The sequence below is a fragment of the Trichosurus vulpecula genome, chromosome 9 (assembly GCF_011100635.1).
Source record: "Trichosurus vulpecula isolate mTriVul1 chromosome 9, mTriVul1.pri, whole genome shotgun sequence".
NCBI lineage: Eukaryota > Metazoa > Chordata > Mammalia > Diprotodontia > Phalangeridae > Trichosurus > Trichosurus vulpecula.
In genome coordinates, this window is record NC_050581.1 from 191,532,731 (window position 1) to 191,552,822 (window position 20,092).

Here is a 20,092-nt window from a genome sequence, read left to right on the forward strand (position 1 = left end):
CTAGGAGGGTTTCGGCGGAACACTCCGCCTCACGCATGCTCTTTGGCAGACTGAGGGCGGATATGCACTAGGAGGAGGCTTCACCGTCGGTCCTCTTCTTTGCTCACGTTTGCGAGGGCGCGGGTGATGACGCTACAGTTTGGCGACCGGCTGGAGCACTACGCATGCGCACCCCCTGACTGACAGGGCCAGCGTGAGCTGAGGAATCGCGGTTTCCCGGCCCGGTCCCGCCCTGCGCATGCGCACCGATAACCTACGGACCCGGAGTGAGCCATGGCGGCTGGAGTCTCTAGGTTAGGTGGTGGTAGGCGCTTCTTCAGCGGCTTCTTGGCCGGGGCCGTCATGGGGGCCGCCGGGGCCGGGCTCGCTGCACGGAGGCTCCTCCGCAGCCAGGACGAAGATGAAGACTCTTCTTCCAGTTCGAGAAAGCCGGCGGGTAAGATTCCCAGCGTCGCCGGTCTCCTTCTGGTGAGCACCTGTGCTCGCGTGTGGGTGCACAGGTGTGTGTGTGTGCTTGTATGTGCACAGGTGCATGCGTGTATGGGGACAGGTGCATGCGTGTGTGCTCTCCTGTGTGCGCACAGGTGTTTGCGTGTGTATGCGCAGTTTGTGTGTGTGTGTACACATGTACACTTGCATGTGCACAGGTGTATGCGTGCATGGGGACAGGTGTGTGCTCGGTTGTGTGTGGGCACCGGAATGAGTGTGTGTGTGCTTGTGTTCTTGCAGGGTGCATTGTGTGTGCACTTGTGCGTGTATGCTTGGGTATGTTTCTGCACCAGTACGTGCGTGCTTGCTGTGTGTGTGTGTGTGTGTGTGCGCCCGCTTAGGTGTGTGCATGCTTTGTGCCAGTGCATTGCTTGTGCGCTCGCATGTGTTTGTGCACCATCCTTGTGTGTTTGCTCAGGTGTGTGTACGCACGCACAGATGCATGTGTGTCCTCGGGCGTGAGTATGTGCACAGGTCGGTGCTCCGGTGCCTGCATGCTTGCACCGGTGTTTTGTGCGTTCTGCCGTGCTTGCCGGTGCCCGATGCATGGACGTGTGCAACTCGCCCATGGTGCACACACCTGCCCCCAGGAGCCTCACACATGCTTCATGGCAGCCTTCCTCGCTTCCTTCAGGTGGGCCTTCTTGCACCCGATTGTGCTGGGTGCGTTGGTTCTTGCAGTTGTGAGGGACGGTCACCCTTTACCCTTCATTCGTTCTGCTGTGCCTCGAACATTTCTTCACTCCTGCTGCACACATTCCTTTGGTGCACGCGTGGTGATTCTTGCCTGGTGGTGCTTCCTTCCTGGCCTGGTGCACGATTCATAAAGTGGTGTCTTCATTCTAGACTCCGATCCTGCTTGTGCTGGGTGCCTTCTCTTGTGCTTTGTGCATTTGACTCCGTTGGAGCGGTGAGAGGAGTGACCTCCTGCCTTCTCTCCTTGTGGCATGGAGAGGGCAGCAGAGCACAGGCTTTGGCAGTGCCTGTGGACTGGGTGAGGCTTTGAGTGCAGCTGGGGCACTCTGTGTGTCTGCCCATGCCGGGCAGCCTGCCCAGGCTTGGAGAGTCTCAGGCCAGGCTCCACCAGGCTTGGTGCTCCTAAGGGGTCTGCTGAGGTGTGGAGCGATTGTGATCTGCCAGAGTTAGGGGAAGGACATCATGGGCCACTGAAGCTTTGCTGGTCCCCAAGCTGGGTGATAGAGATTGAAGAAAAGTGTATCCATTTAAAAAGGAAGTGGTTGTTGCCAATGGGGAGCTTAGAGTATCCTGGAGGAGTTAGGGGTGGAGGTGACAGTGTTTGACGTAGGAACACGATATTAGGGCCAAAGGAAAGATCAGGAGAGAGTCCTCTGGCCACCTTCGAGGAGGCTTTTAGCTGAGGGAAGCCTTGAGTCCAGCGGAATTCTGAAACATGGAATTAAGGAGGGCGTCCATTCCCTGGTTGGGGAACAGGCTTCAAGAAAGAGCCTAGGTGGTTTTTGGTGGTTTCTTCTGTCCATCCGCTTACCATATGGCAGTATGGATCATCATTTAGGGAAATAGAAACAAAACACCTGGGATGTTGGGGTGGGCTGTGGCCGGCACACGTAACTAACTACCGGATAATAGAAGAGAGCATTCGCAGCTGGGGAGACGAGTGAAGGCTGTATAGTTGGGCTGAGCTTTGGGGGACGCTAAGGAGTAAATTCATTCCAGGCCAAGGGTCTCCACAGAGGTGGAAGGAAGGTCGAGTTCAACAGCTTGGGGGTGGGGTAGTCACCAGACAGTTTATTTAACATTAAACTTAGAGGGAAAAAATGATTCCTCCAGGGGCTCGTATTTTAATGGGGAGGACAACTGGGCAAACAGCTGTGACATAGAAGAGACATACATATCTCTCCATACCCAGGTGTATGACATACGTCTATGGATTTTATATATATACCGTGTGTATTAATCTTGGGGGAAGGTGCTAGCATCGAGGGGGACCCCACAAGGCTCTTTTCAGAAGGTGGGATTTGAGTTGTGACCCAGAGGAAGCCAAGAAGGCGGGAAGAGGATGGAAGATGAGGAGGGAGAGAATTCTGGGCCGGAGGGAGAGCCAGTGGAGAGACACCGAGTCTGGGGGCAGAGGAATGTTACCGTTGTGCAGAGTACAAGGAGGGGTGGAAGGCTGAAGAAGACTGGGGAGGGGCAGGTGTGGGGAGAGGCTAGGAAGGGATTTCCAAGGCACCCGGGATTTAGATTTGATCTTGGCATCCATAGTGAGCCACTAGTCTGTTAAATTGGGAGGTGACTCGCTCAGACACTTTGGCAGCTCAGTGGAGGATGACTCTGTGGGAAGAGACTTGAGGCCGCAGACCCTCCCTGCACCTACTGGAGTCATCCACGTGTGATGTAACGGGGGCCTGTGTCAGGGTGGGGGCGGGGTCAGAGGTGAGATGGGCATATTTGGGAGCTGTCATGAAGGTAAAATGAACAGGCCTTGGCAGCAGCTTGGCTCTGGGGGGAGGGGTGAGATAATGAGGTGTCAGGAATTACATCAAGGTCTTGAACCTGGTAAAGAGGGCAGGGCTCAGTTTTGGGCATGGTGAGTTTAGAGCCTTCAGAATGTCTAGTAGGCAGCAGGTCAGGAGAGACTTTAGGGCAGATCTGAGAACCGGTCAGCAGAGAGGCGGTGACCAAGTCCCTGGAGCGCAGGAGATCACCCAGAGAAAGTACAGAAAGGGGTGTGGGCTGGAGGCACATCCTGCAAAGGGACTGGGGAGGAGCCGGTCCTGTGGTTACGGGAAAAGCAAAGAGAGGAGACAGTGACCGAGGCTTGGCGAGGCCGAGAAGGATGAGGACTGAGAATAGGCCATTGGACGGGTGATTGAGAGAGAGGAGCTGGGGAGAGGGCTGTGTAGCCGGGGGAGAAGGGAGAGGCAGGCCTCTCTAGTAGACAGAGCCAGCCGAGTGTGAAGGAGGGGACTGTCCAGGGTCCCAGGGAGCAGCCGCTGCTCTAGGTATTAGAGCAGGGGAGGATGGGGGGAATAGAGGCCTCATGTTCAGGTTGGCCACTGCTGCAGTCCTGGGGGGAGCTTCCCCCTCCCAAAACTCTTCTCTGTTTAGGCCCAGGCCAGTTTCTACTGACTTTGTTGTATGGAGCGATCCATAAGGACTGTGTGCTAAGGCGTAGAGCCCAAATCAAATTAGAACAAGATTAGAGAGCCTTGAGATAGATTGGCCAGGAATTCGTGGCGACCGAAACAAGCGGACAACAGTAGCGCCTATTCCCCGACATTCCCCCTCTTTTAAATGGACAAAACAAGGCCCTGGTGGTTGATGGGGGGAGGGGTCACTTGCACCCAGGAATGAGAGGAAATTAGTCGGAGGAGCCAGGCCCAGAACTGGGAAGAAGGCCTGACCCCATGGCTCTCACAGCGAGTTAGTTCCAAGTCTTTCCGTAGGATTCTGAAGATTTGTAAGTTCCTTCTTGGTTCACAGCAGCCGGATGTCCCCACAAGGCTGTGATTATTCCTGGGGTTGGGGTAGAGGCTCTGAGACCGTGTTCCATTCTCGGTGGGCCTCGGAGGAGTGGACCCCGGGTTAAGGAGGAAGGAGGGGCCGTCCTAGTGACTTAAGTGAAGGCCCGGCAGGCAGGGGTGTTGCTGGCCACTCCTCGTCTCACCTCCAAAGGCCTCACTTCATGGACCCTCGGCTAGGAAAGTTTCCCAACTGCCGGCTGGGGAGACTTTTATTCGTTCACGGTACTCCCCCCCCCCCCCATCAAATATCTGTTTAACAAAGTCTGTTGAATTGTTTCTTAAAACCTATAAACAAACTGTGACTCTCAACTCTCTTCTGTGGGCTTTCCCACCCCCAGCTCCCGGTTCCCTGGCTCTTGGTCCTGAGCCGCTGTCCCAGGCTGTAGAGGGTTGAAGAGTCACAGCGGAGAAGGGAGTGCTGGCCTGGCCTTGGGGGGGCGGGTCTCCACTGAGAAGGGCTGCTCTAAAGCCAGACCACAAGTTACTGTTTGGTGCTGTCTTCGACTCCTATTTCCTGGAAATTTGGCTCCAAAATTGAGTAGCAGAGAGGTAGGGTTGTGGAAAGGTGACGTCTTAGAACCTTGGGAGGGTCAGGGCTCCTTCGAGGTTCAGATTAGCCTGCAGCTCTGAGGGGGAGAGAGGGAGGGCTGCATCATGGACAGCCCCTGTGCTCCCGTAGCCCCTTCATGGGGAATGTCCGGGGGCCGTGGCTGAGAGCCCCACAGGATGTTCACTCCCAGACGTCCGGGCATATTTAGAGACAGAAGATCACAGATTATTGGAGCTGCCTTAGTCATCATTGGGGTGGATTGGAGGGGAGAGGCTGTTCAATTCAGGTGGAGTTCACCAAGCCAGCCAACTGTGTGCAACATTGTACTTGCACACCTGGACAAGAACTGTGCATGCGTGTGTGCGTGTGCATGTGCACATATTTGTGTGTGTGTGTGTGTGTGTGTGTGTGTTAGGGGCCTTAGCTGCAGGCAGCCCTGTTTGAGCTCTGGGAGGAGGGTCTTTGGAGGGGAGGGTGAAGAAGGACTCTAATAACTGAATGTTCGAGAGGATTTTAGTCTGTCCAGCTTTGCCAGCCTTGATCTTGAGCCCCAGGGGAGGTTTTATGGAGGAAGTGGCTGAAGAGGCCTCCTGGCTGTTCCACAGGCGGAGCTATCCTTGCCTTTTATAAAGAAGTGAAACCCCAGATGTCAAGGACTCAGGATGTTTTATGGGCTGGATACATACCAGCACTTTCCTGTAGCCCCTCACCCTGGTTTAATTATCTCTGCTGGGCCTGAAGTAGAACACGGACGGGCTGGTGGGTCGGACATTAGTGGGGAGTCATTTGTTTCCCTTAAGTCTGGGCTTGTTTTTGTCTTGGAGCTGCCTCCTCTACCCTCAGCAGCCAGAGGAAAGTGCCAGGTCTTGATGCTGCTGTATCAGTGTAAGAAACGCTTTTAAAATGAACCAAATCAAAGACTCCCTTTGTTCTCACACCTCCTCCCCGTCAGTGAGGACTGTAATAAGGAAGCTCTTTCCCTGGCTCAATCAAGTCAGTGGTTAATTGCTGGTAAAGCCGATATTTGTTCTTTTGATTACTGCTTTTCTATACTTTGATTATTTATAGAACCCAAATAATTTGTCACAGGAGGTGAAGCAGGATGGGGATGTCTCTGCCATCAGGAATTTGATGTCAGGATAGAACCTGATTTAGCAGTTCATGAGCTAGCTGCAGGTGATCCCTGTGGAGGTCCTGCCCTGGTCCTCGCCACGTTCCTGTGCTGAACCTGGCTCTGGCTGTGTGGACCACCCCTTCTGTGAGCTCAGTCTGCTGCTGACAGCTTTGTCTGGTTTGTTTTTTAGAGTCATCAGAAGAGACCATCTTGGAGCAGTATGGATTCCCTGTGATCGGGACCCAGGCCCGACGCTACACCAACCACGCATTGTCCTACGATCAGGCAAAGCGGGGGCCTCGATGGGTCATCGAGCACATCTCCAAGAGTAAGACGCGGGGTAGGTGGTGCATACCCTGAGACGGTAGCCCCTGAGCGGGCCAGAGCAGTGCAGAGCCAGCTGGACCCGTGTCGTGTGTCCTGGTTTTGCAGAGATGAGTATTTCCTGCGTCCTGGCTTTCATTTGGACGTAGGTGGATGACCTGGCCTTGCTTTGTAGGGCCACCTAAATGGCCCCAGGTCATTGTTGGGTATCAGTGTGACTGCTAAGCTGTTACTGCACTGCCTCGTTTATCTGTTCTGTCAGACAGACATTTCACATGTGCTTCAGTTATCTGGAAATGCTGCTGACCCCTCTGAGAGCCTGAGTTCACAAATGAATCGTTTTCTCTGGAAATCTCGCCAGGATGTGTCACATGCTTCTAATGGATATTGAAAATACTTTCAGGTCGGGGGGGTGGCACGGTGGGGAGATGGTGTTGGACTTGGAGTCCAGAGGATCCAAGTTTGAATCCTGCTGCGTGACCCTGGGCCAATCATTTAACTTTTGTTTGCCTCTGTTTCCTTTTCTGTAAATTGGGGATGATAACGGCCCCTCCCTCCCACAGTGTGAGGATAAATGAGGTGATGTTTGTGAAGTGCCTTGCCATCCTCAGAGTGTTCTGTAAATCAGATGCAGCCGCCATCACTGATTTGTTCTGGATCTTGTTGTCAGTACCCTCGCAGCGCCCACCACAGTTCTCTCCTTGTGGAGGCTTTGTGTTTGCCCTTCCACATTTCCTTTATCCTCCCTCACCACGAGCTGGAATTTTCTGTGGTCATCAGTGAACGTATTGGCCAGACTTCATCGTTGTATGTAAACTTAGAGGCAGTAGGTTTTGAATGAGAACGTGAGGGAGGGGTCTGTGCATAAAGCTTGAGCTATGTTTAGGTCGGCTACTGAGAGGCCTTTTCAGCTTTCCACCTGGTCCAAATAATTGAGGTTGTCACTTCTGGATAAGTGAGACGATGCTGTTAATAGGATTGTCTGTGTGGTCCGTTTCCAGATTCACAGTTAACTCTAAGGATTTTATAAGTTCACTTAGGATTTTTAAAAATATAACTCTGTTTAAAAATTAAACTTTCTAATAAAATATTGTGAACTCAGCAGCGCTGTATCAATACATGGTTGATTGAACAGGCCAGCAAGCATAGTCAGTTAAAAAGGGTTAGTTGCTGGTGGGAAGTGAGAAGGCAGGAGGGACGGGGGGATCACCCCAGATCATTCCTACTTGGTTTGTGTGCTCCCACACAGAACACTGTTTTATTAGACTTCATTACTCCTTTGGGGCATTGCCAGAAATGTGGTTTCTCCTTTGCCAAGAAGAGCCTGAATTGTTTGATTTGGATGTTGGTACAGTCGAGGACAGTGGGGGCTCCGGTGGCTCTTCTGGTGGGGCTGGGGAAGGCCTTGGGCTGGGGCGGGGGTAGGGGTGGTGATGTTGAATTCATGGGAAAACTCAAATGTTTATTTAATCATGGGTGATAGCAGGAACACTGCCATGCTGTGGCTGCATTTGTTAGGATGTGGCCCTGGGGTGCTACCAAGAGCTTGTTGCCCACACCAGGCAGGTCATTAAGTGGGCAACGGCTGTGCTGGGCAGCCTCCCCACGTGGACACCAAGAAGTCAAGGCATTCCTGCCTGTGCACACGTGTGCGTGTGTGTGTGTGTGTGTGTGTGGTTACATGTGAACTCTGTGGTGATTAACCACTGGTGTGTTAACCATTGGGTATGTTGCTCTTTAGGCAATGCAGACCGAAGACACTGTAAATTCTGCCCAGACCCCAGCATCCCATCAGCCTTCAGCGCAGACAATGAGGACTACCTGGGGAGCGGCTGGTCGCGGGGACACATGGCACCGGCTGGGAATAACAAATTCTCAACTGTAACTGGTTTTCTAAGTTGACACCAGCTGGGAGTTGGGGCAGAGCAGGGCTGGGGGGAGGACGTTGGCAGCGGGGAGAGCAGGAATGTTCGAACTTCTCTACTCCCTCAGGACTTTCAGGTGGTTCCAAGACACTGCACTACGCTGCAGGGGTCAGAAATGAGGCGAGTGGCCCCAGTGGAGGATCAGGGAGGGCAGGGTGTGAAGAGGAGCCAGGAAGGCAGTGAAGGGGTTCTCATCTCTTAGGTCCTGCCGATATCTGAATTAACGGCTGAGTTTTCCCTGACCACCAGCTCAGCTGTTTGGCCAGCATGCTGATTGCCTCTGCTCTCTGACTGTGGGTCTCAGTTTTGGTCCTGAAGCTGTTTCTTTCTCAGAGCTGTCTGACGTAAAGGTCTCTGTGGGGTAGACATGGTGAGTGAGAATGTTGGGGGGCCTGAGGGAGGCCTCTGATTGTCGAGGCCCTCAGGACCAGATCCTGGTCCCAGGATCCACTGGGGGTGTCTTTTCCACTAGACTTGTAGGTTTGGGAAGACTTCAGCTCTCAGATCCCACCGTTGCCCTCCTCTTCCTCCCAAGGCAGCGTGTGGTCAGTGGCTTTGGGCCTTCTTTGTGGTTGTTGGTCTTTAATTGGCAGCTGATAATGGCAGGAGAAACTCAAGAGTCAGTGACTTTTGTTTTGCGTTTCATTAGACTTTGGTTTCCAGTAACTTCCAAAGCCCAGCAAAGAGCGGATGAGAGATCCTTTTACCACTTGGCCTTGTTTAGTGGGGTTAATTGCTGAGGAAGGGGGGCTCATGTGGACTGAGAGAAGATGCACTTGGATGCTTAGACTGTGTTGAATGATGAAGATCCACGAGGTTTTCCATGGCAAGGTCCTGTGATGGACGGAGGACGTGATGCAGAGAGGGTTAGGGTGCAGCTAAGGGACCCCGGTCTGTGTCTGGGGGAGCCCAGCTGACAGGCCAGCTACAAGGAGCGCTTGTGTATGCCGCTTGGCAGTGATCAGCTTTTCTGTCAACCCCCAAGCCCACCCTTCTTTGATCCCTGTTGGAATAATAGTGGGGCCAAATGGAGCTTTATGGAGAATGAGTCTCTGTATTAGAAAGGCAGCTAGATGGGAGGGTAATGAGCAGGATGCCGCCGCTTCTCCTGGCCGGCCTCATCTCTGGGGACCTGGAGGGGGCTGCCAGCTTGGGCGGGCATTCACCTGAAGGCCACTCTTCTCCCTTCTTTCCACAGGAAGCCATGCAGGAAACCTTCTACCTCTCGAACATTGTGCCTCAGAACTTTGAGAATAACTCTGGCTATTGGAACAGGTGAGTGTAAAGAGCATGGCGCCGTTGTGTTTGATGAGAGCAGACTTTCTGTCCCCTGTTCCCAAGGTAGGAGGGTGGCTCAATGCCTGCCATCTTGGCGACTCAAAAATAGCTGCAGGATGAGCCCGGGTGACTGAGCCCAAGCCTGGGTGTGGCCTTAGTGTGTCCTAAGGACCCTGGGTGGCTCTTCTAGGGCTCGTGGCCCACGTCTCTGCTGGAGTTTTTTTAAAGATTATTTTCCAAGTCATAATAAATTTAAAGTTCAGCATCTTCTGAACAACATGAAAGGTGACTTTTCTAGGGACATTTATGGGAAAGCAATAACATGGTTGTGCAGATGCCTGGTCTTCCATGTCTTAAGTCAGAGTTTCCTTTTTAGTCCTTGACTTTTTCATTTGCTGTTAAGCACCTGCTGCATGGACAGCGGGCTCCACTTGGGGAAAGGTGGTACCTGGACAGGAGCGAGCCCTAGGAATGTTAGCCAGCCTCACTGGGCAAACCTCAGTCATCTGGCTTAAAATGGGAATTCTGCTCCCCGGTCCCTACACCACATTTCTCGTGGGCATCTGGCACATCTTGTGTGTGGGAGCAAACTGTAAATAAATGGCAGAGCGCTGGTTTTTAAACGGCAGTCATTTGTAGATGTGTGAAGATCTCAGAAGCACTGTCCTTTACTCACTCTAAGCTGGTGTGAGCCGGCATCAGTGGGAGTGTCAGGCCACGGCTTCACATTTTGGGGCATCTTGTTTGTATTCCCCCAGCCAAGGTCTAGCAGCCAGGCTGTTGCCTTAGCACAGCACCACGGACCAGGTCCTGTGCTAATTAAGTACCTTTGACAATTATGATCTCATTTAATCCTCATTTTACAGATGAGGAAAACTAAGGCAGGAAGGTTAGTCGATTTGCCCAGGGTGGCCCAGCTATTAAGTGCTGGAGGGAGGATTTGAACTCAGGAGTTCCTGACTTGCGAGTCCAACACTCTTTAGATGCTTAATCCTAACTCTGGTGCATCATCACAGTACGTAAGCCCCCCCTTGGTCAGGGCAGAGCCGCTTGTGATTTGGGGAGGTTTATTGGAGGCCTGGTCTGAAGGCTGGAGTCTCCCCTGATGTTAGATTTCGGCAGGCTCTGTTGATGGAGGAAGCACCTTCCAGCCTGTCTGGTGAAGGACCTGTCACTCTTTGGCCCAGTGAGTGGCTCTTCAAGTGTGGAGGGACAACCCTTGTGGATGAACCATGCCCCTGCTATGCAAGATGCATTGATCATAATCACGCCTCTGGCTAGTTGATTGGCTATACAAACAGTATCAGTTTTGTTTATGGAAGTATTATTGAACTCTGGAAAGATTTGTAGGGTTCCTGGCCTGGCCCTTCTGGAAGAAGCGATTGTCCTCTGTCTCCCCAAGTCCAGCTGAGCAGCCTTGAGCCTTTGAAGTGGGGGTCCTTGGCATTCTTCTGTCATGCATGCCTGGTGCAGGCTCTGGGCAAGCTTCTGCGCCCTTCCCTCTCAAATAGTGTTCTTCAGTCACCCAAGGAAAGTCTGAATTTCATCTAGAAGCTCATGAAAGGAAAGATGGAATCCTTTTCTCTTCCAAGTTCATAGACCCCCTGAAATCTCTTTGTGGCTCAAGGTTTCAGACCCCCCTTTAAAGCCTTCTCGACAGGCGATTGAAAGGATGGAACCTTCCAGATGGGTCCATTTGAAGAAAAGTTCATAACTAAGTAGTTATTTTGAAAATATTTGCAAGGCATATAAACCATTCTTTTTAAAAGAAATGGGGGAAAAGATGTTCAGAGTGTATTCATGTTTGATTTATGAAGCTCAGAACATGTAAATGAACATTCTGTTCTGTGCAGAGCAATGTTTTCCCCTGACTTTGGCCTTGGTTGGGAGCTTCCCTGAGGCCAGGCGCTGCCTCCCAAGGTGGTAGTTGGGAGGGTTAGTGAATTCTCCATCTCCTCTGGGACCCTGTCTCTAGCAGGAGCATCCTCCTCCTCAGCTCTAGGGCCTCTTAGTTGAAAGCCCATTGCCCCATCCGGCTGTGTAACCGGGCAGAGCAGATAAATTAAAGACTGCCTTTGACCAGTGAGGTTTCTGTAAACTAGGAGAAGCCCTTGGAAATGCTGATGGGCCATCTAAGAAAACCAAATATGTGTGAGCTACCGGAGGAAAAACGATGGACATAGTGGGTTTGCTCTGGGGTGAGAAGAAGGTAGAATGTGGGTGGGGGCCCCCGGGTCTTTTACCCACGAGCATACTGGGGCCTCCAGAGTTTGGTGACTTCTCACCCCTACTTAGTGGGAGAGTTGGGAATTTTCTGCCTGGTGCTTTCTCCTGTATTGTTTTATCTCAGGAGGAAAGAGTGACCCCTTGAGATACAATCAGAATGTTTGTCTCTATTTTAACTTAGTTGTGAGCATTGTCGTGGAAGTTTCCATTTTTCAAATAGGTAAACTGAAGTACAAAAAGACTTGCTTGATTTTCCTTCATTTAGTGAAACATTCCAGTGACTGATGCAGAAATGGCCTTTCTTGTTACCAAGGTCAACCATCTACTTTGCCTTTGGTCACATCTAAATGGCTCTTTTCTCTCTCTATTTTTTAATCTTTCCCTCTACTGATAACTTTTCCACTGTCTACTGACATGTCCACGTCTCCCTTATCTGTAAAAACAATCTTCTTTTGATTTTACCATCCTTCAAGCCACTGTTCATGGCTCTCCTCCCTCTTACAGTCAGACACGTAGGAAAGCCTCTGCCCTCAGGGCTTTTTCTGCCTCTCTTCTCACTCACTTCTCCCGGCCTTGTCTGGGCCTTTCAGCCTCCTCTCTCAGGAGGGCTTTCTGCAAGATTCTCCGTGGATCTCCTAGCCACCAAGTCCAATGGCCTTGTCTGTCCAGGGGTGTTTGCCCCTGCTGACCACCCCCTCCTCCTGATCACTTTTCCCCCCTTGGCTTTTGTGACCCTGCAGTCTTCACCCCTATTTGGGAGCCTTCTAGGGGAGCCCCAGGGCTGGCCCCCCTTTCTGCTTTGGCCGTGTCTCCTCTAAGCCAACTTCCCAGACAGCAGTGGCTGTTTCTGTTGTCTTTGTGCTCTTGGTTGAAGGAGTAACTTTATTAATCATATTTATGCCCATTTCTAAGGTCATTCCCATCTGTTAGATATGGCTTATTTCCTTCATATTCACACCAGTGATGGCCGCACCTGTTGATTCTTCCATCTTTGCAGAATTGAAATGTATTGTCGAGAGTTAACGGAGAGGTTTGATGATGTTTGGGTAGTGTCCGGACCCTTAACCTTGCCACAGACCGGAGAAGATGGGAAGAAGAGAGTTACCTATGAGGTATGGCACCGTTCGAGTTGGTGTGTGTTGTAGTAAATAAACGGTAAGCTCCCTGGGCCGCCAGTGGGATGGTATATTTGTTTGCTCCACGGGTCCGGCGCTCCGGGCTGGGATCACAGCAGCCGGGGCCACAGGGCCTCTTCACCTTGGGGGCTTGTGGTGCCAAAGAAATGCGTCAAAACCTTCTGGGAAGAGGGACAGAGAGCTTTTAGCATCTGCCCAACAAACTCATTTAATGCTGAATTTAACAAAAACCAAAAAAGGAAAGAACATTTCCATATACAAAGTAGAACAGAATGAGAATTATGGGTGAAAATGCAACATCTCATACTATGTATAGTTTAACTTAAAAATATACAATAAATTCATCCTGCTACTTTCAAACCTCTTCTGCTGGTCTTTGTTTCCTTTTGAATTTTTTCATCTCTCATCTGGGCATTTGAAAAAATACTTCAGTGACCTCCCCCCATCCCTCTTTCCTTCCTTTCTTCCCTCCTTTTCTTCCTCTCTTCCTCCTTTCTCTCATTCTTTCCTTCCTTCTCTCCCTCCCTCTTTCCCTCCTTCTTTCTCTCCCACTCTCTTTCCCTCCCTCCTTCCTTGCCTCCCTTCCTTCCTTCCTCTTTCCCTTTCTTTTCTTTTCTCAGTTTTTACTGCCAGTAACTAATTATCGACCTTCAGATCACAGAGTTTAGAGCTAAGAGGGCTCGCTCATCCAGTGTCTGACCAGAGGTCACAGATGCTGTAGAGCGGGTGCTTCTTGCACTGTGCCATGCTGCCTCTCCCATAATTCATTGTTTAGGATAAAACATTCCCAGGATTTAGTGGTCAAATAATTTAGAGCATTTCGTTAAACTAACCTTTGTGGACAAATAGTGGGATTTTCCTAGCTCAGGTGTTCCCATAATTTATGTTTTTGACTAAGAAAATGACTCTTCCTATTCCTAAATAAAAGTAAAAAATATGAAGCTTTTCCTGCCTCTCTCAAGATTTGGGGTTTGAAAAACTTCACAGAACACTATACATTTTATTGGGAAGATCCTAAGTCCAGCAATGACAAGCTAGCATCTTGGTTCATCCACGCAGTACAGCATGACTCCGTGGCACTCAAGCCTGTGAGGCCGGCCTTGATGAGAAGCCAGAGATTGGTCCCTCCCTGAACACCTTTCCCCCTTCTGCTCACACTGGCCAGTGACCCCTAGGCGTGGCTGGTAGCAGGGCAGTATTTGGGTTGTGGGCTGTGGTTTCAGGTCCTGTGTAAAGCCCCACTTTTCTTTAGTTGCATTTCTTTGGCTTCTAGCCTAATTTGTTTGTGATTTGGGATCCTGTAATTATGCATACGTGTCATAGATCACAGGCCCTGGCCCTGGGGTCTTCAGTTCTTACAGTGAGGGGGTGTCTTCATGGTCCCCACACCCCTGGGGACGTGAGTCCACCAGCCGTGTGACCAAGCTCCACAGCAGCAAGGCTGCTTATCATGGGGCCAGACTGGCCTGTTCTCCACTTTTTTCTTCTGTTCCTAACCTGAAGCTAAGACTCTGCTTCTGTGTGGCTGCTCCTCTTCTGGGCTCATGGCTTCAGGGCTGGCTAGAGAATAGAAGTCAGTCCCATGGTCAAGCATGGCATCTTGGAGAATGCCCGTGGCCCTTGGAGGGTGGCTGTGATTCTCCCCAAAATGTCCTGGGATGACTCGATAGCATCATAGACTTTGAACTGAATGAGGCCTTCCAGGTTGTCATGTCTATCTCTGTTTTACAGATGAGGAAACTGAGGCCCAGACAAAGTGACTCAGGCTCATAGCCCTAGAATCAGAGGGGCCCTTTTGTCCAACCCCCCCCCCCCTTTTACATATGAGGAAACTGAGGCGGGAGAGGCAGGGAGCTGCCCACAGCCACTAGACAGGTCAGTGTCATTCTTTGTTCTAAGGAGGCCTCTTCCCATTGCTGTCTGCAGAGAGCATTTCATTAACTCCTGTTTCTGGAAGCTGAATCAGCAGCCGTGGCCCCAGTCTTACGTGTCTGTAGCTTGTGGATTGTTGTATTTCTTTTAAATAGCGTATCTTGTGACCGCCCATCCCCCCGTGTCGATACCTCCCTTCCCGAATAACTTTCAGGAGCTGCGTCCATGGTTTTAGCTTGTTGGGACACCGAAGGACTGCTTGGGTGCTGCTTGAGGTCTGAGGCTCTTACTGCATTAGACAGCCTTCTCTCTACCTATGGAATCACCAAGTCCAGGCATCTTTACATTACCGATGAGGTTAACCTTCGATAGTCTTTTAAGAAATGTTTTCTCGATGCCTGTGGTCTTGGTGCCCCACTCCCACTCTATTCCCCGCCTGAGCAGGGGTCAGAGAGCATCTCCAGATGCTTGGACTGGTTCCCAGCTCTACAGCAGGCTTGTCTTCATACCCCTCCAGCCTCGGTCGTTCCTGTTGCTCATCTTCGCCAGTTTGTCTGGTGTGAGGTGGAACGTCAGACTTGTTATTTGCATTTGTCTTACAATTAGTGATTCGGAGTGTGTTCTCATGAGGTCATATGCAGTTTGCAGTTCTTTGGAAAACCATTTCTGTCCCTCGACCACTAATTCATGGTGAATGACTTTTAATGTTCTAGTTGCGTCCATTCCCTCTATATTTTCAGTGTCAGACTTCTAGGTGATATTGGGTCTCCGTGTTTTTCCTAGCTTACTGTTTCTTGTGTGGACTTTGTGAAAGTTGCTCTTTAGGCTTCTCAGGAGTGGTTGTCGCTTTGCTCCTACAGCCCACTGTCCTACAAACTGCCCATGGAACGTGCTCAGATGAGAGGCAGTGAAAGCCATGGCCGCTTAGCTGGAGTGTGTTTATTTCTTTAGGACGCTTCATGATAAACATCTGTGTTTTCAGTGATCTGTTTAGAAGTGGATTGACTCCAGTTTATACTTGAGCTTTTGGTGAATCTGTGTCCCAGGAAGTAGAGGTGTGAGTGTCTGGCTTGGCAAGGAGGTCCCAAAGTACCTTTATAGATTCCTCTCATGAAGGGGAACAGCTTCACAGTGCCGACATCCTTACACTTCCCAAAAGTGTCTGTCTGCTGATAGTGTATTCTCTGTGGGCTGAGAGGGACATTGAAGACAGTCGCCGGTGACGGATGTGGGCAAGGCCCTTTCCTGGGTGCTGTAGGAAGTCTGAGGACCATAGGCCTTGCCCCAGAGCTCACAGTTTAATTGGCTCAGTGAAAATATATATAGAAATGACTTAGACAAGATGAAGTAGTATAAACGACACACAAGAGAAACAACATACCTGGGGAATTCAGAGCAGGGTCTGCTCTGTGCTCGGTGACTTCTGACTGGATAGATGAGGGAAAGCTTCAGTGGAGGGGTGGTGTTTGAGCTGGTGGAGATGGAGGGGATGTGCATTCCAGGTGTGTCCCTGGAAAGAAATAGAGTCGGGGAGGTGGCAGCTGAATTTGTTTGGGTTAGAATGTGGGTGTAGGAAGGGGTCAGGTATCAAACTACTTTGTATGGAGTCATCTTACAAAAAACTTTGACTTTTACCACAGAGTTGGAAAGTGTGTAAATAATATTTTTAATAATGGGAAATATAGACCTCGTAAGAGGACCAAATTACCTTCATGCGTGTTTATGCATGTGTGTTGAGTCAAATGCCAGGTGTAGTCTCTCATGTATTTCTGGAAAGCAGATTTCTTGCTTTTATTATCAGTAAAGCTACATGATGCCCAGTGACAGTTCCTGGCACACGGTCACCTCCTCAGAAGTGCTTGTCCCTTCCTCCATTAGCTCATTCCGTCCTCACAGCCGCACATGGATGGTCTTGTCCCTGTCTTCCAGGTGAGCTGGTGGCCGCCATGCAGGTGCTGTCCTTGGTGCTGGGCCTACAGGTACAGTGAAGCAGTGAAGTACTGCTTGCAAAGAGCTTGCATTGGAATGGGAAGCGCAATAAGAAAGTCCACACAGGCAAAAGGAATTAGTGAGACACCAGGCTATTTGAGAGGCATTGAGCAGAGGCTTATCCAAGGTGGTCCTTGGGCTGAGGCAGGGAGGAGGAGGTGAGGAGGGAGAGCCCCCTGGCATGGGGCACTGCGTGAGGACCAGAGAGGAGGCCAGTTTGGCTTCATCCCAGAGGGTGGGAGGAGCAGCAGTCATGGGGTCACTTGGAGGGGCTTTAGGAGGGGGAAGCCCCTGGAGTTGGGGGAGTGATTGGCCTTGGGCACCAAGCTCATGGTGGTCTGGGTTCCCAGCCCAGCTCAGTGTCTGCTCCTTGGTTCTGGACAGTTATGTTCTCTGACTGTTTCGGGAACTTTCTCTGGGAAATCAAAGTGAAGCACGCACCTACTTGTTTCACTTTTCGGAGCATGCTTTGCCTCAGCACTCAATCCACGTTGACATGTTTTGTAAACACACACACACACACACACACCCACACCCCTCTCCAGGTGAGCCTTGTGAAGGACAGTGGTGCATCATCATCTACATTTTAGACCACAGTCTGAGCTTCAGAGAGGCTCTGATCACCGAGTCAGAGAGGGATGGGGGTGGGGCTTCAGGCCTGACTCTGGGACTCTTGACTGTAGCTGTCATTGCCAGAAATCTGTGTCCTAATGAATGCACGTAATGAATGCCTTTCTTTCCCGTCTCCCTTCATTCCTCTGTCCTTTTCTCCCTCCCCTCTCCTTCCTCTCTTCTCTCCTCCCTCTCCTCCCCCATTCCTCCCTCTCTGTATTAAGTGCTGCCCCTCCAGCAGTTGACAGTCTATAGAGGAAGTCGACAAGTACAACATCCAGAAGTTGTTTTTTTTTTTTTTTGGTGGGGAAGCCATATGTGATCCGCAAAGGCCTTATGTAGGATGTGGTATATGAGTCTGAAGGAAATAAGATTGTCTAAGAGACAGGAGCGAGAAGGGAAATACATCCTAGACAAGGGGAGCTAGAAGGTCAAAGTCCTGGAGATGGGAGCAGGCCAGTGTGACGGGATTGTGAGGTGCAGGAAGAGTTCGGTGTTAGAAGGTAGAAAAAGTAGATTGGGACACCAGGATGTGAAGGATGGGAGGGAATCATTTCTGTTTGATCCTAAAGACCGAATAAAGTCTGATTGAGAAGGGAAAGGCATGGTCAGTGGCTGAGTGATCCTTGGATCATAGGCAGAGCTGTGCAAAGGAGACCAGCTTCATTTCTGAGGATGAGGAAAACAAGTCTCAGGAATTTAGTGACTTGCTCCAGAACACATGGACAATACGTAGCAGAGCTGGATTTGAACCTAGATTCTCTGATTCCACATCAGTCCTCCGTGGCCCAGTGGCAGCGTGGGACAAACCCAGCTTCAGATCTAGCCCTCTCTCCCCCTTCCTTCTTGATCCCAGAAGCTCCCTGTGCCCCACATGTATGGCGGGGTGATCAGTAGAGTCTCAGAACGTGAGAGCCCAGGAGAGGGAGGACAGGTGGACCCTTGATGGTCACCAGCCCTGGCCAGAGGAGCTGTGGCCAGCAAGGATGGCTCAAGGCTATTTAGCAGAAAGATGTCTTGTTTTTACATTGCCTGTACTTCTCCCTGTGTCCCTCCCCCTCCCCACTCCCACAGAGCCATCTCTAATAACACTTAGAAAAACTTTAAAAAACCACCTTAAAGACAGTAAGAAGAAGATGAAAACAAATTTGCAAAATGATTCAGTACTGGAGAAGATTCTGCCATGCTGTGAGTGTGGCACATGCGTGAATGCCCTTCCCCCGAAGTGCAGTGGGCTGGGGGCGGGGGGAGTTCTCGCCCCTCTTATGTGGGGCCACGCTTATTCTTTAAAATTTGGTAGCATCTGTTGGGGATGTTTTAGGGGGGTTCTTTCCATTTCTGTTGCTGCCGTCTGAGTGTATGTTGTTTTCCTATCTCTTTATTTCAATTTACATCTGTTCAGTGGAACCCTTTCTGTGCCTCTCCATGCTCATCCTGTTCATGGTTTCTTATAGCACAGAAATTTCATTTGTGGGCCGTGATTTGTTTAGCTCTTCCCCAGTCAGTGGGCAGCTGCTGTATTCTAGTTCTTTACCTGCACAAAAAAGAACCTCTATAAATATTTAGGTGTACAAGGGAGCTTTCTTTGGGATGTATTCAGGGTATGTATATTTTATCCACTTTATTTCCATAATGGTTGTACTAATTCTCAGCTCCATCAACAGTGCACCAGTGCACTTCTCTTACCTCAAGCCTTATCCCTGGGCTGTTGCCCTCATTTGCCCCCCTTCTCCACTGCTTGACCTTGGCATTCCATACCTGCCTCTTCTCTCATTTTTGCCTGGCCACCTTGGGACCAAAGACATGCTAGAAATGTCCCAGTAATGGCAGTTGCTAAGGCATTGTCACCCAGAGTCCCTTGGGCTGCATCTCACTAGACATATCCCTCCCACGTGTGGAGGCAGGTGTGTTTCTCAGACCGGACAGTGGGTGATTCTGTTGGGCTGGGACAGAGTCTTAGGATATATGAGCAGGGAACGGAAGTTGGAGAGGTCAGACAGGGCTGGGCAGTGACCAAGGGGTAGTTGTCCGGCCAGGCCACATCCAGTCGTGTTTCTTGGCTTACACACTGGGCTTGTCCTGGCGCATGGATCCTTGAAACCCAAGGAAAGTGCTGTGGAAGGACAGCTTTTGTGTCTGGGGTGCTCCAGATGGGAGGAGGAGGAGGAGGACAGGAGGAGCCCTGACCAGGCTGGGCAGGGGTGGCTAAAGGGGTGGCTCTGGCCACCCCATGGTCAGGGTGTCCAGAGCAGGAGGCAACAGTGTTCTGTAGGGGAAAAAACATTAGATTTGGAGTCACCAGACTGGGCTTCAAATCCCAGCTTTTAAAAGCTGTTTCACCTTGGGCGAGTAACCTCTTTGAGACTCAGTTTCCCCATTTATAAAATGGGGGTGATCCTTCTTGTCCCCCACCTCCTTCCCTGAGGGCCGTTTTCCTGATCAGGTCCCAGCCCACACTATGCTGAGAGCTTTGTGCTCTGGGAAGGGCGTCTTTCTGGGAGGCATCTTTGTTCTCTTGTTTGGAGTCATGAGTCCTTCTTTGCTCCTGCTGTGTGTTGTAGTTAAGTACAGCAGCCTTGACTACCTGGAGAGTATCTTGTTTTTTTAGGCACAGCCTTTCTAAAATGGTGGGTGGAGCTAAGAAAAAAATGGTGCCTGATGGCATTCTGGATCCCCGCGGGCTTTGGCCTTGGAGTCGGGGGACCTGGGTTTAAACCCAGTGCTCTTGGGCAGTTGCCTCCTTATCTAACAGATTCTGGTAAATACCTGCCATTGCCCGGGTCCCTCCCATTGGGAGGAACATGCTTTGTAACGCTTCGGGGCCATAGAAACGTGAGTTCCTGGAGCCGCTCACTCAGCTGGGCGTCTTACCTCCAATCATGCTGGAAGTGCAGCCCTTTTCATGCTTGCACGGTCATTGTGTGGGGCATTGTCTTAGCTGCATAATGATGGTGGGAACTTTTTTGGCATCCATCACAGCATTGTGAATTGTAAATCAGTATACAGTAAGAATGAGTAGAAAATTTGAGCTCCATTTAGCAGAAGGAAGCTTGCCTTTGATCACCACGTTC

At 50.6% G+C, this 20,092-nt stretch overlaps 1 protein-coding gene across 1 annotated transcript in view; it reads left to right on the plus strand.

Annotated features, from left to right (window-relative positions):
* Positions 1-247: 247 nt before the first annotated feature.
* Positions 248-20,092, plus strand: part of EXOG (exo/endonuclease G) — a 29,450-nt gene continuing 9,605 nt past the window's right edge. The window contains exons 1-5 of the mRNA XM_036737331.1: positions 248-436; positions 5,850-5,999; positions 7,725-7,864; positions 9,107-9,183; positions 12,410-12,524. Coding sequence (XP_036593226.1) covers positions 274-436; positions 5,850-5,999; positions 7,725-7,864; positions 9,107-9,183; positions 12,410-12,524 — 645 coding nt within the window. The 5' untranslated portion in view covers positions 248-273. The remainder of the gene's footprint in view (positions 437-5,849; positions 6,000-7,724; positions 7,865-9,106; positions 9,184-12,409; positions 12,525-20,092) is intronic.